This window comes from Microplitis mediator, chromosome 1, assembly GCF_029852145.1.
Source record: "Microplitis mediator isolate UGA2020A chromosome 1, iyMicMedi2.1, whole genome shotgun sequence".
NCBI lineage: Eukaryota > Metazoa > Arthropoda > Insecta > Hymenoptera > Braconidae > Microplitis > Microplitis mediator.
Window position 1 is genome coordinate 20,101,545 of NC_079969.1, and position 21,972 is coordinate 20,123,516.

Below are 21,972 nucleotides of genomic sequence, written 5' to 3' on the forward strand. Positions count from 1 at the left end.
CAATTTCACAGCGAAAGTTGAAAAGAAAAATTTGCGGTTAATTTTTCTTCAATTTAGAGGTAACTCTGATAGCCAGTTGAGCTCAATCAACAGTCAAATTGGGCGTAAATTTGACGTCAGATTAAAGCCGCTATTTGAATTTGACTGCAGTAGAAGCTCAAGTTGACCTAAATTGTTTAAATTCGATTTTACCGTTTCAGAAGGTAATTTTGACGTTCATTAGATGATGCAGTTTTATAAATTCATCACTAGACGGCGAAAGTAGAAGAATCTATATATTTTAAGTTGATGAATTTCATGTTCTACTATAAACACTATACTATAAAGATCATGAATTCTTCAAAAATTATATAATATCGCATTAACTCTTATAAAATTGTATAAAAGGCCCTAGGGGTATAAGTATCCCACATGAAAAAAGTTTATAAAAAAAATATATGTTAAAATATATTAAAAATACATAAAAAATATATAAATATATATAAAATATTTATAAAAAATATATTTTAAATATATTAAAAATATATTTTAGAATATATACAAAATATATTATTTATTAGGGTGCTTTTATTTTTGCGACTATTTTTTTTTTTTCGCTCCCATCCCGAAATTTTATTGGAAATACCCTCAAAAATATTCCCTGAGAGTTTGAGCCCTTAATATTGATATTAAGTACTCGACCACAGCGTGTGAAGATTTCCCATTTAAAATACACGTAAACTTGGGTTTCTATTTTTTAAACTTCTATAACTCCGCGGCATTTTATGATATCATCTCGCCCAAAGTCGCGATTTTCTCAGAATTTAATGCTCTACAAAAGTGATCATGGTCGCGAAGTCGTAACTCGTACAGGTGGGGTAGTACGGACCGCTAAACTGAATTTTTTCATAGGATTCTTGTTTTTTCTCTCAACAACAAAACCTACAGAAAAAATGCAAATGACAATTTTATAGGAAATTCAATTTCCTACAAAAAATGTCCTTAGCACCGTATCACTCAGATTGATATTTTCTGAGATATTAGTCAAATAAAAAATTAATATTTTCTAAGATTTGATTCGACATTTTATGGGAATTCAATGCTGCGTAAACTTCAATAATTAATATCTCAAAAAGTATCAATCTAAGTGATTCAGTGCTAAAGACCTTTTTTGTAGGAAATTAAATTTCCTATAAAGTTGTCATTTGCATTTTTTCTGTAGGTCTTGTTGTTTATGAGATAATGAGAGAAAAAACGAGAATTCTATGAAAAAATTCAATTTAGCGGTTCGTAGTACCCCACCTATATGAGTAACGACTTCGCGACAACGGGCACTTTTGTAGAGCATTTAATTCAGAGAAAATCGCGACTTTGGGCGAGATGATATCATAAAATGCCGCGGAGTGATAGAAGTTTAAAAAATAAAAACCCAAGTTTACGTGTATTTTAAATGGGAAATCTTCACACGCTGTGGTCGAGTACTTAATATCAATATTAAGGGCTCAAACTCTCAGGGAATATTTTTGGGGGTATTTCCAATAAAATTTCGGGATGGGAGCGAAAAAAAAAAAATAGTCGCAAAAATAAAAGCACCCTATTATTTATATAAACTTTTTATATTTCTTTTTCTATGTTGTTAATTAACTTAATAATATATTTTTTACATAATTTTTTTATATTTTTTATAGATTTAAAATATATTCCTAATATATTTGTTTTATTTTTTTAAATATAAGAAAATATATTTTTCGTATATTTTTATACATGTATTTTTTATATATCTTTAATATATTAAAAATATATAAAATATATACGAAAATCGGCCAAAAGTTAGCTATTTAAAATATATTTTTTATTCGTATTTTATATATATTTTTTTTATAAATTTTTTTCATGGGGGTATTAATGATAGAATGATTATAAAAATGCTTTTATGTAAACATTTTTCAAGACCAAATGTTCGTGCTTATAATTAAACATAATTAAAGAATGGAAATTAAATAATAAACTTGAAAACATAGTTAGTTGAGTTAAAATAAAGGTAAGTTTAAGCAAGAGGAAAAAATCCTCGTTGGAATATATTCCAATAATAATATTCTAATATAATAATTTTTTAATGTTCAATTTTTTTATGTATCTGATTTATTGAGAAAAAAAAATATCTACAGAATTTGGTATTGATCATTTCTTATGCATTAGAAATTGTTATAATAAAAATTATCTTCTCTATAAATCTAATTAAATTTTTTCATTATTTAAACAAATCAATTAGTTAGATATATAATATTATTTTAAAACACATGAAATCGCACTAAAAAAAAAAACAAAAAAAAATTTATTTACAGTGTACCAGGGTTAATCTTTAAATTATTAATTTAAAATAAACTTACACAATTAACTTACAAATTTAATTAATTAGTTCTTTTATAATTACACCAATCTGTTTTCAAAACAGATTTTGTTTTTTGCTATAACAATAAAGAGTACAATTAACTGTCGTCGGTATTATAGTTTTTGGTGTTATTGACTGTCCACGGAAGTTGGTAATGTAGAACTTAACCGATCTGTAGATAATAGAACTTTATAGATATGCTCTATGTTTCGATGACAATGATTGTTTTCATTTATTTCAATTCAAGTATTTATTATTCTATTACTAATTATTTTATATAAATCATATTTCGATGTGATTTATATTTTACAATTTTCTTTTGATAATTTTCTGTTTCGTAAATTTATACTGTTACAGATTTGAAGTTTTAAACTTTTGGTTTAGTCATAGATATTTCTTTTCGACGAGATTGTCTACTCGACAACTTGTCGCATCTCGGAGATTTCGCATCGAACGAATGTCTTTTGGACAATGGCTCTGGCCCCCTCTTGACTATCATTACTTGTAGACTGCGCATGCGTCAACGCGTATTTCAGTGTATAGATTCGACACTCCTGTCCATGTTCCGTGACTTAACAAATAGTACACAATCTTTATCGTATCTATTATTAACTGTTTTCTGCCTTTTTCTATGTAACTTGAAATTTATTGTCATATAAATTTCTAATTTATAGTTAAAACAGTTAAAATACATTATAAACAAAAATGTTTGGTCCGGGTGGTGCCCCTTTGTTGGTTTTAAGTAAGTAAACGATAAAATATATATTTGATACTTTTTTGTTTGCATGCCGAATATTTTAGTAAATTAATGTATTAACCTAAAATCATGTCGTCTCTTTTAATAATTCCAGGCCAAAATACAAAACGTGATTCTGGTAAAAAAGTGCAAAAAGAAAATATTCAAGCTGCTAAGGTGAGAATAATTAAATAACATTTCATAAAGTTAATTGCTTTTTCCTTATAAGGAATTGTACCGGTGATACTCCCACGTACCGACCATACTAAAAATCTTGGTAAAAAAAGCCATTTAAAATTTTTACGATAAATTTTTTTGTTGAAAATCAGAACGAAGTTTCTAAAATGAAATAATTTCGTGCGGGAGTCATAACCTTATATGGAAATAATGCTATAAATTATTTATAATAAAATAATTTCAATAATATGCACCTCTAGGTAGAATTATCGAATATATATTTTTAATCATGGTGACCACATTTCTCGAAAACCTGGAAATGTCAGGGAATTATAAATTTACTGGTAAAATCAGGGAATTTCATCTCAAAGCTGGAAAAATTTTTAGTTTCTTTGTTTTTTGATTGAAAAAATCCGATAAATTTTTTTTTCTGTCAAAAACGTTCAAAAAGTGGCGGACGTGAATGCGATTGTAATACGATCTTGAAAAAAAAATCAGTATCAATTAATTCCAATAGCGAAAAAATGAAGCAGTTAGAAAAAAAAAGTCTTAGTAGAAACCAATCGTCAGGATCTTCAAGCTATCAACATGCATATTCAGAAGTTAAAAAACCAAAAACAATAAAAGTATACACAAGTATTGAACTAATAAGTTTCACGATATTTATTATTCGCGTACTTGATTAATATTTTATCAATATTCTAAAAAACGTTTTTTTCTATAAAATTTATTAGAGGGAAAACGAAAAATTCATTTATATTTTAATATGAAGTAAGTTATATAAAAACATTTAAAATCGAAAATAGAAAATCATTCATTTAATAAATAAAGAAAAACTTATGAACATTCACAAATAATAGAATAACGTTTCATTTAACGACAATAATTGATTATTTATTGAACTGACATACCATTTTATTTTGAATTAAATAAAAATTGTCAATGATTTAATATTACTACACATAGTCAGGGAATTTCAGTTTCAAAAATCTGTGTTCACCATGTTAATTTTTATTATCATTATTATTATTATTATTGTCATCATCATTGTTTGGTCACTTAGCCATGGATTTTCCTTTTCTCAATGAAACTTAACTTAAATATTCTGTTAACCATATCAATTATTATCAGTTGATTTTTAAAATTAATTATTTGAAAATTTTATTTAAAATGTGAAAAATATGTCAATTTCAGGGTGGCCACAAAGAAATACTTTCAAAATTCCCTGAAATTTCCGGTTTCCCAGTAAAGTTTTTCACATTTTTCCCTGATTCAGAAATTTTATTTGTATCATTGAGTTATGGAAAGATTTCATTATATTTTCATTGTCAATAGTTATGTTTGATGATTAAAACATGTGAGAAAGGAAAAAAAAGTCAATAAATTAAATTAACATGGCATACTTTTGATTATTCGATGTTGAAAATATGTAAGTTGAAATATTTGATTCAAAATTTTATAATTAAAGTATTTCCAAAATACACTAAGGTAAGGGCCCAGTTTCTGACCTTCTTAGAGTGCCGGTTGGGGTTATACTATAATAATTAATGCAAGATTTAATTTAATGAGAAAAACAATAATTCTATCGACTAGTTTATGATTAGTCATATAATGTCATGCGCGTAAAATAATTATTTGAATTGAATTAATAATTTGAATTAACGTTTTAAAAATTGACATTCAGAGACTTAGTTTCTGACCCTCAGAAATTTTCAGGTGGCAGTTTCTGACCCTCACATTGACCTATTTTCTGACCCTCAAATTACACAAACCATGATTAGGTTATGAAGTACTTACCAAGTTTCAATAAACTAAAACTATTATTTAGATAAATAAATTAAATATTTATTATAATAAAAGTACAATTTTTCAATTTTTAAAATATAAATAATTAAAGTCACTTTAGCTAGCGCCTGTTCTCATTATTTTTCATCGTAGCTCGTTGTCTATTTTTTTAAACTCTTGAATAAAAAAACAATAAAAAAATTAATTTTGTCATGATAAAAATATTATTCAAGAGTTTGAAAAAATAGACAGCGAGTCTATATAATTATATCATATGAGTTAGTTAACTGATTAACACTTAAATTTTTAATTTTATTTTATAAAATAAATTTTTTTCATTTATGGTAATAAGTTTATTACCATAAATGGAAAAAAATTTGTTTCACAAAATTATATTAAAAATTTAACTATTTATCAATTATAATTATATATTTAAATACGTAAACGTAGTTAAATAATTCATAATTAATTTGGTTCTGATAATAATTTTATTTGTTCGTTGTCAATAATAAATACTAGCGCCATCCCTAACAAAAATTATTCAAGTCGTTACGGAAAAAAATATCTCGGATAGTACTTATTGATATTTACATACGACTTATGGCTGCTATGTACATCATAGAACTGGACAACATGTAAGAGTGAAATATGTAAGATAGTAGTGAGCAACATCCGACATAATGGAGCTGAGTACAATGTAGAGAGTAGCCAGTACTACGTAGATAGGACCCACTGCTATTTTAATTTTTTTTTTCTACAGGTAGCACTGACTACTATCTGGCATAGTAGCCAGTTCTATTTATTTTTTTCTGTGTAGAGCTGATTAGATTTTGAAATCGATTTATTCAAATTTTTTTGTAGATATTCGAGAAAAAACGTTTTTCACTATTTCTTTCATCAACGATATCTCTCAAACGAATTAACCGATTAAGACGGTTGAGGTGGCAATTGATGCGTTTTATCAAGTTCTAAAGCTAATCAAATTTTGAAATTAATTTATGAAGTCGTTTTTGAGAAATTTCAAAAAAACTAAAAAAAAATTTTTTTTTTAACTCTTTCGTCAACGGTTTCTCTTGAACGAATCAACCGATTTTGATGGTTGAGGTAGCATTCGACGCGGCTCATAAAGTCTTAGAGCTGATTAGATTTTGGTATCAATCCATCGAGCGAATTTAAAGTTATAAAAAAAAAACATTTTTGAAAAAATTTTATTTTTGGAATATCTTTGAACGCACTCGACCGATCAAATTCAATTTTTTACGGCTTTTAGATATTAATAAGCCGCGTCGAATGACACCTTGACGATCAAAATCGGTTCATCCGTTCAAAAGATACAGGTATTTACATACGTACGTACATACATACATACATACATACACAGAAAAAAAAATTATTTGGCTCAAAGAAATTTTTCTTGAGCCAAGAAACTTTTGAGGGCATGGAATGAAAACCGAGATTTTCTTGACGGAAGTAAAAAAATTCCTTGGATTTTAAATCTTGAACGAAGAAAAAAAAATTTTTGACTCAATATATCTTCAAAGATTGATTCAACAGTTGAGTTCCTTAATTTAATAATTAAAATTTTTTGATTTAATAAATACTGTTCCTTACTGTAATATAATTGTTACTTTAACCAAAAAATATAAATGTTCAGTACAAGAAAGTCACAATCTTGAATAAAGTAATACGATGTTTTGAGTCAATAAACAGTGATAACGAATTAAAATACAAATTTCGAACCAAGAGTACTGCGAGCTTAAGCCAAGTAAGTTTTCTCTTGGTTTTACGCAAAGGTTCTCCCACTCTTTTCTCACTACTCTATCTTTGTCGCTCCTGCACAAGAAATGAAAATTTTGTCCATGTTATAAGGTTAAGTAGATAAAATTTAAAAAGCAAGATGATAATAATTATTTCATAAATGTTATAATTATTTGTAAGTTTAGCAAATATTTGGGCACATATGTATTTTATTTATTATAAATTCAGCTATTTAACGAATTTCCGAGTGAAACTATATTTGTTTTTTTTTTTTTTTTAATTTGAAATAAAATATTCTTAAATTAAGAAAACTTGATGGTTTACAAATGAAGGCTAAATTTTTTTTATTATAAATATAGAACTCTTTCAAATTTTTATTGTTCAATAAAGGAATTGTTTTTTAGCTTAGTCTTGAATATATATAATACTGAATAGCTTCAAGTAACAGAATAAATTTTTATTTCCAAATGCGTGTGGTGGCCGAGTGGTCTAAAGTACATGACTGAAACCACTCTGAATCGAAGGGTCGGCGGTTCGAGTCCCATCATACGTCAAAAAAATTAAAATTCCTTCTTTACCGAAGGTGGAAAAATGACATTTAACCCTCCCAGATGGATAAAATAAGTCGTACAGTTAAATAATTTTTTTAAACAGGAACAATTATTTCTTGAAAAACCAAGAGAAAAAATACTTGGGCTGAAAATCGAATCACTTTAAACCAAGAAAAAAATACTTGGGCCGAGAATCAAATCACTTTAAACTAAGAAAAAAAATACTTGAGTCAATAATTGAATTATTTTAAACCAAGAAAAAAAATACTTGTGTCAAAAATTGAATTATATTAAGCCAAGAAAAAAATATTGGAATCAAAAATCTAAATACTTTAAACCGAGTAAAAAAATACTTGAGATAAGTCTGAAATGTTTCTAAACAAAAACAAAAATTTTTCAAGCTGAATAATTCTATTCTTGAATCGAGATAGTTATTTATTCAATAAAGAAATTAGCTTCTAAATCCAAATTTTGTTGTTATTTGAATCAAATACAAATTGTAAGCTTGATTCAAGAAAAAATATGGGAAGAACGTAAATTTCTTAGTTCAAGTAATCCTTTTTTTCTGTGTACATACACTCGGACATCATCCTGAATTAGTCAGGATAGCTTCCTAGAACCTTAAAACGTCAAAATTTTATAGGAATTCGGTTTTTGCAAATCGGACCGAAACCAATAACTTCCCGAATTTTTGAAAATTTTCCATTTTCTTAGCAGGAAGTTAGAAAACTTGGAAAATCCAAAAGTGCACGACTTATAATGCTCATTTATGATGAAATAATAAAATAATAATAAAAAAATGGCGGGGAGCACGATCAAATTTAATACATATTCAATTTTCTTTCATTAAAATTTGTTGCTTTTTATTTTTCTTTTTTTAATTATATTAGTATTTTTTTATAATTATAATAGAATCTACTCAAAATATCTCGATTAATAACAAAAAAAAAAATCTGGGCGTCGGTTGGCCCTGCGGGCCAGCCCCATAACTTCCGGCTGTTTTCGAGCTCATAAAGCTTGAAAACATCACTGTGAATATATTTTCGAGCTCGAAAATGCTATTACATGCAATCGTTTTTTTATGAGCCTTTCAAGCTTTAACAAGTTACGTTTTATACTAGAGTTTGAAAAGGTAAGACTCAAAAATCATTAATGAAGAAGCGGCTTTTAAATTTTTATTCTCGATTGTGTTCTCTGAAATAAATGTATTGAGGCAAAAATCAATGTCAGTGATCAAAATCAAGATTTGAATGAGTTTTGACTTAGGTCAGAGCAATAATGTATGGAATATCCGAGAAAAACATTTAAGACTGGGTTTTTATCAATTTTTTGCTGACAATATGTCTAAAACTAAAGATCAAGTTATATGACATTATCTGATGATCGAAAGAGACTGTAAAGAGGAAGAGTTGGTAAGATTTCAGACACATTTTAGCACATTATATATTGATTTATCCGGAAAAAATAACATTTTATGTTATTTTTTTAACTTTTCAGCGCCGATATCTTTTGAACTAATGAACCGATTTTGACGTTTAAGGTGGCGATCGGAGCGTTTTCTTACATTGTAGAGCTGATACGAATTTGGAATCGATCCGTTCAGCCGTTTCGAAGATATTTGAAAAAACCCGTTGGAGATGGTTAATGCGGCGATCGACGTGTGTTATCAAGTTCTAGAGCTGAATAGATTTTGAAGCCGATCGTTTGAGTCGTTTCTGAGAAATCACTAAAAAACTAAAAAATAAATTTTTTTTTTGTAATTCGCCAATATTTTCGAGTCTACTTGATCAAATGATCTAAAATTTTTAGGAAAGATGACGGCCAACAAGCTCTTTCGATTGTCACCTTAACCATCGAAATCGGTTGATTAGTTAAAAACTTACAAAGAGTTTACACACACACACACATACACACACACGCACATACATACATACGTACACTCGGACATCATTCTGAAAATAGTCAGAATAGCTTCCTAGGACCTCAAAACGTCGATATCTGATGAAAACTCGATTTTCTAAAATCGGGGTGAAAACAATAACTTCCCGAATTTTTGAAAATTTACAATTTTCTTAGCGGGAAGTTAAAAAAATACATAAATAGAAAGCTCAAAAAACCACAGGTGCAATTTTTTCAAATATTTTTGTACGACTCATGAACGCACGAATTGAACATATTTTTTTTTATTATTAATGCGATATGAGTACTATTTTAGTGCTCGCTGTTTTGTTCGCCAAGTAGCTTTTTGCTGATTCAAATGTTGCTGCGACACACACACACACACACACACACACACACACACACACACACACACACACACACACACACACATACACACACACACACACACACACTCACACACAGACATCGCTCTGGAAATGTCAGAATAGCATCCTAGCACCTTCAAATGTCGACATATGATGAAAACCCGGTTTTTGAAAATCGGGGTGAAACCAATAACTTCCCGAATTTTTTGAAAATCGTCGATTTTCTCAGCGGGAAGTTAAAAATGTTAGTAAAAAAAATATTAAACTGGAAATAAGAAATAAAAAAATCAAATTGATAATTTGTACGTTGAATAAAAGTTCATAACAAAAAAAATACATTAATATTATATAATAAAAGTAATGATTAAAAATAAATTAAGCAATTGAGGTGTGCACTATTGGATTTTCCAACATTTTTTTTTTGTAATTGATTTGCTGAAAAAGAAAAAATTAAATATAGAATCTCAAAAACTTAAATTTATTTAATTATGAGTAAAAAATGACTTATTTATGATGAACAACCTAATAATTATTTTTTGTTTTTTAGGCCGTTGCTGATGTCATTAGAACTTGTCTTGGACCACAAGCAATGTTAAAAATGTTGATGGATCCAACTGGTGGAATAGTGATGACCAATGATGGAAATGCTATTTTACGTGAAATTACTGTTCAACATCCTGCTGGTAAATCAATGATTGAAATCGCTAGAACTCAAGATGAAGAAGTCGGAGATGGAACAACATCAGTAATTGTTCTTGCTGGAGAAATTTTGGCAACAGCTGAACTATTTTTAGAACAAGGAATGCATCCAACTGTTATCATAAGAGCTTACAGACAAGCTTTAGAAGATATAATTGAAATTTTACAAGATGAAATTAGCATTGAACTTGACTGTAATGATCGCAATAAATTAGTCGAAGTTGTTAAATCATGCGTTGGTACTAAATTTATTGGACGTTGGTCTGATTTGGCGTGTCAAATTGCTTTGGATGCTGTTCATACAGTCTTACTTGAAGAAAATGGACGCCGTGAAATCGATATAAAACGTTATGCTAAAGTGGAAAAAATTCCTGGAGGTAGTATTGAAGAAAGTCATGTTCTTAAAGGAGTTATGCTGAACAAAGACGTCACTCATCCTAAAATGAAGCGATGCATAAAAAATCCACGGATTGTTCTTCTTGATTGTAATTTGGAGTACAAAAAAGGTGAATCGCAAACCAATGTTGAAATTATGAAAGATACTGATTTTACTCGTGTTTTGGAGCTAGAGGAAGAGCATATTAAAAAAATTTGCGAAGATATAATTGCTGTTAAACCAGATGTCGTAATAACTGAAAAAGGTGTTGCTGATCTTGCTTCACATTTTTTGTTAAAAGCTGGAATTTCAGCAGTTCGTCGTGTTCGTAAATCAGATAATAATAGAATTGCACGAGCATGTGGTGCGACAATCGTCAATCGTACTGAAGAACTTCGTGAAGATGATGTTGGTTCTGGAGCTGGACTTTTTGAGATTAAAAAATTCGGCGATGACTATTTCTGTTTTATTACTGAATGTATTAATCCAAAAGCATGCACAATAGTATTGCGTGGAGCAAGTAAAGATGTTTTGAATGAAACTGAAAGAAATTTACAAGATGCTCTTCACGTTGCCCGTAATTTATTGATGGAACCCAAATTAGTACCAGGTGGCGGTGCTACTGAAATGTCAGTTTCAAAACTTTTAATGGAGAAAGCTGCTGGAATAGCTGGTGTGGAACAATGGCCTTACAAAGCAGTATCACAAGCTTTAGATATTATTCCGAAAACATTAGCTCAGAATTGCGGTGCTAATATTATTCGTACATTAACTGCATTACGTGCTAAACACGCAACTGAAGGTAATACGTGGGGTATTGATGGTGAAACCGGTGAAATTGTCGACATGAAAGTACGAGGTATTTGGGATCCATTGAGTGTTAAAATGCAAACTTATAAAACAGCTATTGAAACAGCTATTTTGCTGTTGAGAATAGATGATATTGTTTCGGGCAGCAAAAAAAAGGGCAATGAATACAACCAAAATCAAAATGCAGCTCCCACAGAAGAATCAATGAAAGAATAACTATAATAAAAAAAATTTACATAAACACACTTTTTAAAAATAATGATGCTTATATCAAAGAATATCGTTATGCTTGTTTCGTCATTTCATTGTCTTATGTTTTTTTCAATTCATATAAAATAGTATATTACATACCTAGACTAGCAAAATAAGAAAAGTTTCAGATCACATGTAATTGTTGGCCGAGGCTGATAAAAATGTGGTCTGAGGCTTTCTTTTTTACTGGCCAAGGTGCGTATACTATTTTTCTGCTCGACGGAGCCGGAAAGTTGTAACTTCGTTTAGGGCAGCGGCTCGAAAGTTGCCACTTTCCGGCCGGAGGGCAGGATTCTAATTTTTCACACGTTGTATTTCACTAAGTTAATAAATTTTTATGTATTAAAAAAAAAACATTTGATTTTTAGTATTAAATTTCTAAATAATAAACTATTTTCCTTACTATTTATTGTAATATACAACCTGTTGACTATCCTAGTGATTTTATTAATGAATTTACATTAACCTTTGAAAATAAATTATCAAGGCGTAAATAATAACAATAATAACTAAATATTAATAATTTGATTGCTAGATGAAAGGGAAATTGTTTTCAACCGATCTTCCCACTCATTAAACTCTAAAGAAACTATCTATGGGAAGACGTCTTTCTTTACTTTCAGGAGTTGCCAGGAGAGTGCCATGAAGGGGGACCACTAAGTGACCTCTTGAAAAAAAGATTATTTTTGAGAATTTTTTTAAAGAAAACTACTGCATGGAATGTTTAAGGATATATTTGTGGATATATAATCAATACAAGATAAAATTTTTGGATCAAAAAATTCAAAATTGAGCGAGTTGTTCACAATCTCCCAACGCTCTAATAAAAAAAAATCCCCCACTTCTGCAATGATAGCGATCTTCGCCGTGCATAAAATAAAAATAACCAAAAATTTTACTAAATTAGAAGACATTTCCCGTACCAAGACCCTCGGGCTAAATACAAAATTAAAATTTAACAAAATGACGGAGTTTTTAAAAAAAAATTTCAAATTTTGCACGCAAATTTATTTATTTATTTATTTATTTATTTATTTATAAACAAACGAACCCAACAGCCGTAGCCATCAACAGGGTTAACAATTTTTACAAGTTAGTTATTCTTAAAATTATTTTTTTACCTAACAATGATAACCAAAAAAAATTAAATAATATATTCGGATTACATCGATCCACTCACAGTTACTCGAGTAGGTGAGCATAAAGATGAAAAATAACAAAAATAAAATATAACAGATTTGTAAAAAAGAAAAAGAAAAGGAAAGATTTGATTTGAGCCCAAGTGTTCATGACTTAACGCCATTTTGCAATTAAGTTAGCTAATGATGCGGTCACATATCCCGTAGGGCAGTCCAGGGGATCAAGGGATTCCTCCATTGCACAGAAGCGGTTCACAGTCTTAGACATTCGATACAATGGTGTCGACTGTGCCAGGTTGGTCGTCGCCGAAGGCATATGCATTGGCGCATGATTTCTTAGCCCAGGAAATGGTACTTTAAATCTGAACATTAAGAGCAGCTGAGGACAGTCTACCAGGTTATTGAAGAGTTTGGTGGCAAAGGCAAATTCGTTGCAGATGCGCCTTTCCTCAAGAGTTGGATAACTACATTCCGTACAGAGCGCTAGATCAGTAACACCACGCGGTGGGTACTGTCCAGTCTTCTTCCAAATAAGAAACTTTAAGAATCTCCTTTGGACTCGTTCAATCCTAGTAGACTATTAATCATATTTGGCTTGCCAAAATTACATTTTTGATTCGATCGGAAATCTGAAGTTTCATGGTACGTAGAAACATATATAAAAAAATCTGCAATTTGAATCAAATCAATCGGATGATTTGTCTTCGAGTTATAACTGCAACAATTTTGAAAAATGTATTTTCGAAAACCGATAAGTGGCTGCACTTCAGATGGCTGTAACTAAAAAAAAACTATTCAAGATATGCACTTTTAATTGGAGTATATTATTTTTGAAAGTATAGACTATCGAACTATGCAAAAAAAGTAGTACCTCGCGCCAAGCACACATTCAAACTTGCGTGTGCGCCCGAGAAACCGTGCCTCTATATACCGTTTACATATGCACTTTTAAGGGTTATGAATTTTATTTTTAAAACAAATTTACTATTCTAGCTAATAAGTTTTAAAATAAAAACTATTACTTATTAGTTATTTTAATAATAATAATCGAAATTATTGACCATTTTGCAATAATTTATTTTTAAAAAGGAAATAAAAATAGCATAAACTATAGTACCCCCGTTTTTTAGATCCTACAGATTTCTTAGGCCACTTTGCGGAAAATTCGATAGTTGTTGATGTGGCAACACTTCTCATTTATTCTCAATATACTTCAGTATATATTGTTGCGTATTCGCGTACTCGCGACTACCTTTAAGACGACTGGGTTATTCCCAGCGCCCTCATACTTAAAAATAAAATTGTAAACCCGACGCGGGAAAAACCCGATAATTTAAACAACTACAATAAGATTAGGCTTAAAGTAAAAGGTATATAAAAGTTTATGGTCAATGAGAGAAAATAGAAATAGAAAATATTAAAATAGAAATAGAAATATTAAAATAGAAAATACTCTTAGTAAAAGGTATTTGTTTGATAATATTTTTTTTATGAAAGTTCGAACAATAGAATTAAGTAAAATATTTGTAAATAAGAAATAGAATTGTAGAATTAAAATAAGTATGAAAAGATATTATAAAAACCCAAAACAGATGGAAACTGTTGGGGCTTTCCCAAGTACTTATAGTCTAGACCGTAATGTAAATCTTATCGAAAAAAAGGTCGAGACTCGGAGATGAGTGTCTAAGGTGTTGGCGTGCAGGTAACTGAAACGTCTGAAAACCAAATTTGTGGCACTCCGAGTGCAGATGCACCAAAGGGACTCAAGGCGAGTCCAGCTCAAGTGGAGGAGCCACGTGATTCCCCCACTCGACCAGTCCTCCCACGCGGGACACCTTCGCCACTCATCTCAAACGTGGGGCACCAAAATCATGTATCAATATTCTCTTCGAGCTTCGAAGACAACCAGCTTGTAATTTTTCTTGTTGTTTAAAATAAATTTGTTATAAGTTTCAAATAGAGACCTCGTGTTCTAGTTTCACAAACCTACTAGTTAAATAAAAGAATCGATTCAATTTCGACAAATTTAATTATTATTTGAAATCAAGTTCAAGTCCAACTTTAAATATTATAAAATATTATAATAAAGAATAGTGATTAAAACAACTTAACTCTCAACTCAATTTAAATTCAATTCAAACTTAACTTTCAATTTTGATTTTACGCGCTGTTTTCAATTTAGCGAGTAGAACGCTACCACGTTCTCAAACGGGCGAATTTCGAACCTCGGAGATTTTAGACATATTACAATATGCACTGTCGAACTGTCGAGATACAGTATACCTAAAGAGTTTACCCTAATAGCTACTTTAGTTTGAAATTGACATTAATTTGACGTTGAAATTATCTGAAATTTGCCCCCCCGAATTTGTCGACAATTTGACAGCAAAAGTTGAAAAGAAAAATTTGCGGTTGATTTTTCCTCAATTTAGATGTGACTTTTTACTAGAAAAAAAAAGTCGGTAATGTTCATTCTTACCATTACAGAAGGTAAGCAAATTGATACATAAAAATGTCTACAATTTGACGGTAAAAAAATACTTTACGATTTTTCAAGTCATATTAACAAAAAATTGATATGATAATTGGCCTGAAAATTAACAACTTTTTTCTAGTCAACTTTTGAAGTGAATTCGCATTCTATTTAGGGTAGTAAATTCACGTCAAATTGTATAGCAAGTTGTAAACAAATTGTCGTCAAAAACGGAAAAGTCCGAAGTTGACGGACATTTGATGAAAAATTCAAGGAAACTCTTGTAAATTAAACTTTTGCGATGGTAAACTGTGCTATTAGGGTATGTACTGACAGTTATGGCCGAAATTTAACTTCAAGTTGACTGCAAAGTGTTGTCATTCAATTAGTAGGTGGCAAATTTCCTACGATTTTCTATCAACTTTTCAAAAAGTAGATGTAAATTCACGATAAGCTATAGATATGAATTATTTCCACATTGTAGTTAGAAATTGGAATATATCATAGTTGCTGTCAAATTGTCTTCAAGTAGATCACAGCTAACTGACAGAAATTTTCTAAGGAGTAACTTGCGTTATCAGAGTAGATGTCTGTATTAGCTAGATTTTAACTACCCTGATAGCCAAGTTAGCGACAATCTACTGCCGCAACCTGTCGCCAAGTTGACCGCAAAAGTTGGTTTTTCCATAAGTTGACGGCAACTTTCCGGGAAACTTGTCGACGATTTTCAGCTAGTGTAACTGTTGCCTACAAGTTAACTACAAGTTTCTGAGCAACTTGTAGTTAACTTGTAGACAACAGTCACACGAGCTGAAAGTCGTCGACAACTTGTCGTCAAGTTCGTCGCAACTCATGTACACCAACTTTCTGATCAGAAACTCTGGCTATCAGAGTAGTGGTGTAAGGCCAAAGAAATACTTGCCAAGTGAAGTCAATTGACCAACTTGAAATTTACGTCTGGTCATTTTTTGAATTTAATGATGGTTCCCGCGTAACAAAGTTGAGAACGCCATAAAAAGTTGACTCTTAATTCCTAATTAATTTAATTATTACCATTATTCATTTTAATTATAAAATAAAAGCGATGTGTTAATACACACGTTGGCCTGTCAATGCCAAAAAGCATGCATATTGTTTTTAGAAAAACAATGAATTACTCAAAATAATTTACGAAAAAAATAAATCTTATAAAAGTCAATACATGTTAATAAAAAATGCGTCAAATACATGTTCAAAACTTTTTACTGATAAAAGTGCTTCTTCGCAAAAAATTGAAGTCTTATTATCATCGAATATATCCTCTAATCATTTGGCATATATTTTTATATTGAGGTTATTAAAACGCATTAATGTTTTAAAAAAAAAATTTTTGATTTTATTTCATTTAAACAATTTAATCGATATAAGTGTACTTGGTCCGTCTGAATTTCTAATATATTGAAACCTGGAAAAAATGATGCTTCTATAGATATAGTATTTCACTTGAATTTCGCAAGACTTACTTCAATTTCAAATAGGAATTGCTACTAAAGTTATTTAAAGTTTGAATAAGCAAGTTTATTTACAATTTAAGCCTACAAAAAACATTCTTATCACTACTTTCCTCGTTGAGTTATTGATTCATTTCATTGAGACGCACCAAGTACATTTATATCGATTAAATTATTATCAAAAATTTTCTTTTTTAAAACAGTATATATGAACTTGGCATATATTTTGATGATTCCCAAGATTTTTTTGAAGCGATACAGTGAATATATATATCATCGCATTTTGAACGTGTACTTGCCCAAGTGGCCAAATGTTAACTTTTTCGTATCGAAAAAGTTAACAAAAAAAATGTTAACATTTATATTGAGATGTAAAAAGGCAAATTTTTATCAACAAATATCACTACTAATGTCCAGCAAAATGTTAACTTTTTTCTGTCTCAAAAAGATAACTTTTTGGTAACAAATTGTTAACTATTTATTGACATTTTCATAACTTAATGTTGACATTTTTCAACTTTTTGTTAACAAATCACAATGTGTTTTTGGTTACCAAAAACATAACAAATTGTTAACTTTTTATTGGTAACAAGTTGATGGAAAAAAGTTGACTTTAATTTAACAAATCAGTCTTATTTTAGTTGATTTAATGTTAACAATTTTAAGGATCATTAGAGGTTAGGGGTAGTATAAACCGCGGGAAATTTGAAAATTTACAAATAAACAAACATAAATTCTAAAAATATTCTATCATGAAATGAAATATTTATTTTTTCTTGTTTATATACATATATTAAACAAGAAAAAATAAATATTTCATTTCATGATAGAATATTTTTAGAATTGTGTTTATATTTATTTGTAAATTGTAATCACTCGCAGTTTATTGTGACAAATATACAATTTTTTATAATTGGAATGCTTAAATTTATTAACAATTTCTTTACAACATTCATAGGTTTTATATTAATAACAATAATAGTAATAATAATTGTGAGCTTAATATCAAGACTAGTTGTTGTGACTAGCGCACTGGTGACACTAACTTATAGTTTTATTTTTATCTGATAAGCTTACTTTTATGTTTTGAGATCATTAATTTAGGCTTAGAGAACAGAAAACTCTTTATACTATTAAAAAAAAGTTTTTTGAAAACAACTTGTAAATATAAAGATCGTAACTACAAATTATTTGGCAACTTTTTGCTTTTTGACAGAACCATTTGTAGGATCGGTATTCTTATTGGCTCGGTCACTACCGCGTTGAAACCAGGCTTTCATTTGATGTTCAACATCAGGTTTTGTAACGTTCAAAGTGCTTAATAAAATTTCTAAAAAAGAAAAAAAACGAAGAAAAATTAATGAACATAATAATTTAAATACAGCATTTATTTATAGCTTGTTTGGTTGTAAATTATTTTACTTTGACAGTAGAAAGATCAATCAAAGGCTTCAAAAAGCAAGTTATTGCTAGAACTTGAAGAGTAGATACCTTGCTTAAAAAATCTCATAGAATCCAATAGATTCTCATGAATTCCTAGAGAGATTTTATAAGAATAAATTTGTTCTATGAGAAGTGCTATAGTTAAGTATAGGGCCTTATACTTACAGCTATGAGAATCTATCGGATTTTTTAAGCAGGATAGTTAATCTTACAATATTATTTATCGCTCTATTACCACTAATAATTTCTACGAAGAAACATGCTGAGATTTTAATCTCACTGTGTAATCCGGACCATGTCACTTGTTTTGCCAACTCATCAGAAATGAATGATTCCAATGCAAAACGAGTGGCTTTTTGTACATTGCGACCACCAGCTTTCCGTATCATGTCTTTCTGTAATATTTTTATGATAGTTATTCAAAAATTATGAAATATCAACAGCTAATTAGTACTTACAAATTCATTTTGCATAGAAACATTGTTCTTGAGACTATGATTGAAGTTTGCGTAAAAGTTCGTCAGTCGCTTCACGTGTGATTTTATGTTTAACATGCCACTCTTTTATGAACTCAGTAAGAATCGAATCATTATCACCACTAGCAACTTGATTGTTCACATGGAAATTAAGTAACTAATACTCTGATCGGGTTACTGGTTGATCAAAAAAGTTAAGCCCATCAATCAATGGCAAAGGCTCATCATTAGCTTGATCGACAGCTCCTGAAAAACGGCTAGGATCATCTGAAACGTCTGAATCGCGGCTACTGTTATCGTCGTCATGGTCGTTGTCGTTATTGTTATTGTTGTAAATATTAATGTTAGTGTTATTATTATTATTATTATTTAAGTTAGATAACAAATATTCCAGTGCAAGTATTTGTTGCGTACGTCGTTTTAGTTGTCGTGGTCCAAGCAAATCAAGCGGTTTTCGTATCCGCTGTCGAAAATTTTCCATACTTATATATAAAATTTTACCTTTTATGAACCGTTGAGTATTGTTAATCAATAGCTATAAATTATATTATAAATTATTTCACAGTAATTAAAAGACAAAATAATATTAGGTTATGTTGTTCACATCACACTCGAGCGTTTATATATATATATATATATCCGAAATGGCGGCTTGTACAGCGTTTACCGCCTTTTTTGTGGTTGAAAACATCTAAATGTCAACAAATTGATAACAAAATGAAATACTATAATATTAGCAAAATGTTAACCCAAAATTGTTAGTAAAATGTTAACAATAAAATGCTATCTTTTGAATAATACTAAAAAGTCAACATATATGTAACATTTTAGCGATGATAAATTATCAACATTAAATTGGTAACTTTTATTTATCTCTAAAAAGTCACCATTTATAACTACATTTTATGGTAACATTTTGCTAACATTTTCATATTATATTTTGTTAACATTTTTATGTTAACTTTAAGACAACTTTTAAAAGTTATCTTTTTCAAAAGTACTTTTTGTTACCATTTTGATAACATTTAGAAATAGCAAAAAGTTGACTTGGAATAGATAACTAAAAGCCAACAAAAAGCTGAGCTGGCCACTTGGGTGGCGTGATCTATCACAGCTTTGCTGTTTTTGGTGGGATTATATTATCAGGTGTCGTATATTGATTGCTTTTGTATATATATTTATCTCAGAGATAGTCTGAGGTGTGTGTTCGATTTAAGAAGGGTATGAAGTATATGTTATATATTTATTCGTACATACTATACAGTGATATATATCATTTGTGTACAAGTACATGTATGATGGAGAAACGACAACGACCGGCGTGTTAAAGTTTGACAAATGTTACGTTTTTCATGTCATTTTTTTACTATATCAATAAATTATTTATATAAATAAACAATTATAATGCGTCGGATATGATGCCGAACACATCACGCCCATTGTTAACTTCAAACGTTGGTAAATAATTTATATTGTTATACAATTTTTAATTAACATATTACTATTTTGTTATTTTTTTTTTTTTGGAGGTTGATAGTTTTAGAATCCTTTTACTAATAATAGTATTTATTAAATAATAACATTAAATGTTTTATACAAATAATTATGAGTTTTACAATATTTTTAAAAATTAAAAATTATGTTGTTTTCATTTTTCTTTATTGAATTCATTTTTTTTTTTGTCACTGATTGAAATCGTTTTCTATTTTCTTTTACGTGATTTTTCAATTTGATAATCAGAACCAGACTGGGACACATTGATGGAGGTTCACTATGAACCAATAGAAAAGAATTACGAATTGTTAGAAGAAATTGGCAAGTGAGTATTTTAATTTTCCATAATATTCATATCTAAGTATTATAAAATTATTGATTATGCTGTTTGCCGAACATTTTTCAGAGGTCAATTTGCTGTGGTTAAAAAATGTCGGGAATTAAAAACGGGCTCCGTTTATGCTGCAAAAATAATGAGGAAACGACGTGTTGCTAGAGGTGTTGCTGCAGCTGATATTGGTTTGTATAAATTCGATAGTGACAAACACAATGATATTGTTTTTTAGTTTGAGTATTAAATAAAAAAGATAAATAATGTCATATTTGACAGCGAAAAAAATAAGTTATTTATTAGGGTGATCCCAAAAAACCGGCTTTTTTTGTTTTCGAGTCTCACATGAAAATTTGTTGACTTAACATATTTTCAGATCCCTTACCAAAAATCAGCTCGATAAAAAATTTTTAAGAGGTTACTCACAAATTTTGAAAATTCCAAGTGATTGAAATTCGGATTTTTTTTTTCCATTTTTTTTCTTATGGCAGCAGTAGCTTATATCTGTAAAATAATGAATGTGCTTGAAATTTTAGACCAAAATTCAAATAACTAAATGTCTCTCAAGAATTTCGAATGTTTCCGAGTGCTGTCTTTTGGACGTTTTCGAGCGACCCATGAAAATCAATACTAAAGCATCTCAATTTTTTCACCATCAATTTATAGCATAATGAATTAAAATAGAACCCAAGATATAGAAAAAATTACCCGGGAAAAAATGATTTTGCCTAATTATATATAATTATATATAAGACCTTATATATAATTAGATCTAAAAATTGGCCAGGTCTAATTATATATAATTTATATATAATTATATATAGGTTATATATGATTATATATAATACGTTATATATAATTAGATCTGAAAATTGGCCAGGTCTAATTATATATAATCATATATAAGTTATATATACTCATATATAATTAGATATGATTGTGTATAATACATATATATCATATTTTATATATAATTAGATCCGAAAATTAGTCGGGTTTAAACATATATATGATTATGTGTAATTTATATACAATTACGTATGTCCATGTACGATTAATATTGAAGTATTCAGAGGGAAGTTTTTTTTTTAATTATACGTTTGCAATTATTCAAAACAAATTATATTTCCCTCAAAATATAAATACAGAGTATAATTAACGACTGTGCTACTACATTTATTTATTTTTGTTATATAACATTTTATTATGTATTTATAGATAGATAATATAATCATGTCATTAGACTATTAGTACTTACAAACGAAAATTACTAGAGTCATTTTTACTAATATATTAAAGAATATATATATATTCGTTATTTTTAAAAGTATATTTGGTGAAACT

The 21,972-nt window shown here is 29.1% G+C and overlaps 3 protein-coding genes and 1 long non-coding RNA gene across 9 annotated transcripts in view; 2 read left to right on the forward strand and 2 right to left on the reverse strand.

Annotated features, from left to right (window-relative positions):
• The first annotated feature begins 2,923 nt into the window (after nt 1-2,923).
• Nucleotides 2,924-12,120, forward strand: LOC130677645 (T-complex protein 1 subunit gamma-like). Its single transcript, XM_057484475.1, has 3 exons — nt 2,924-3,113; nt 3,223-3,284; nt 10,193-12,120. The coding sequence occupies exons 1-3, from the start codon at nt 3,077-3,079 to the stop codon at nt 11,744-11,746; spliced, it is 1,653 nt and encodes a 550-aa protein (XP_057340458.1). The 5' UTR covers nt 2,924-3,076; the 3' UTR covers nt 11,747-12,120.
• Nucleotides 12,121-12,788: 668 nt separating this feature from the next.
• On the reverse strand, nt 12,789-14,597 carry LOC130677657 (uncharacterized). Its single transcript, XR_008991682.1, has 2 exons — nt 13,793-14,597; nt 12,789-13,701 (listed from the first exon to the last, which is right to left on the reverse strand). It is a non-coding gene; the product is annotated as an uncharacterized LOC130677657 (long non-coding RNA).
• Nucleotides 14,598-17,787: 3,190 nt separating this feature from the next.
• On the reverse strand, nt 17,788-19,492 carry LOC130677718 (uncharacterized). 3 transcript variants are annotated; one of them, XM_057484572.1, is made up of 4 exons: nt 19,305-19,492; nt 18,786-19,049; nt 18,563-18,722; nt 17,788-18,214 (listed from the first exon to the last, which is right to left on the reverse strand). In XM_057484572.1, exons 2-4 carry the CDS (start codon nt 18,879-18,881, stop codon nt 18,072-18,074), a joined length of 399 nt encoding a protein of 132 aa, XP_057340555.1. In that variant the 5' UTR covers nt 18,882-19,049; nt 19,305-19,492; the 3' UTR covers nt 17,788-18,071. The 3 variants fall into 3 exon arrangements, with proteins under 3 accessions (XP_057340555.1, XP_057340570.1, XP_057340562.1); XM_057484587.1 differs by having other exon boundaries at nt 18,786-19,060; XM_057484579.1 differs by having other exon boundaries at nt 18,786-19,079.
• A 133-nt stretch (nt 19,493-19,625) lies between these two features.
• LOC130677661 (death-associated protein kinase 1-like) overlaps nt 19,626-21,972 on the forward strand; it is a 152,067-nt gene continuing 149,720 nt past the window's right edge. For all 4 annotated transcript variants that reach the window (XM_057484499.1, XM_057484514.1, XM_057484493.1 and 1 more), the window contains exons 1-3: nt 19,626-20,261; nt 20,544-20,622; nt 20,704-20,816. In XM_057484499.1, coding sequence (XP_057340482.1) covers nt 20,219-20,261; nt 20,544-20,622; nt 20,704-20,816 — 235 coding nt within the window. In that variant the 5' untranslated portion in view covers nt 19,626-20,218. The remainder of the gene's footprint in view (nt 20,262-20,543; nt 20,623-20,703; nt 20,817-21,972) is intronic.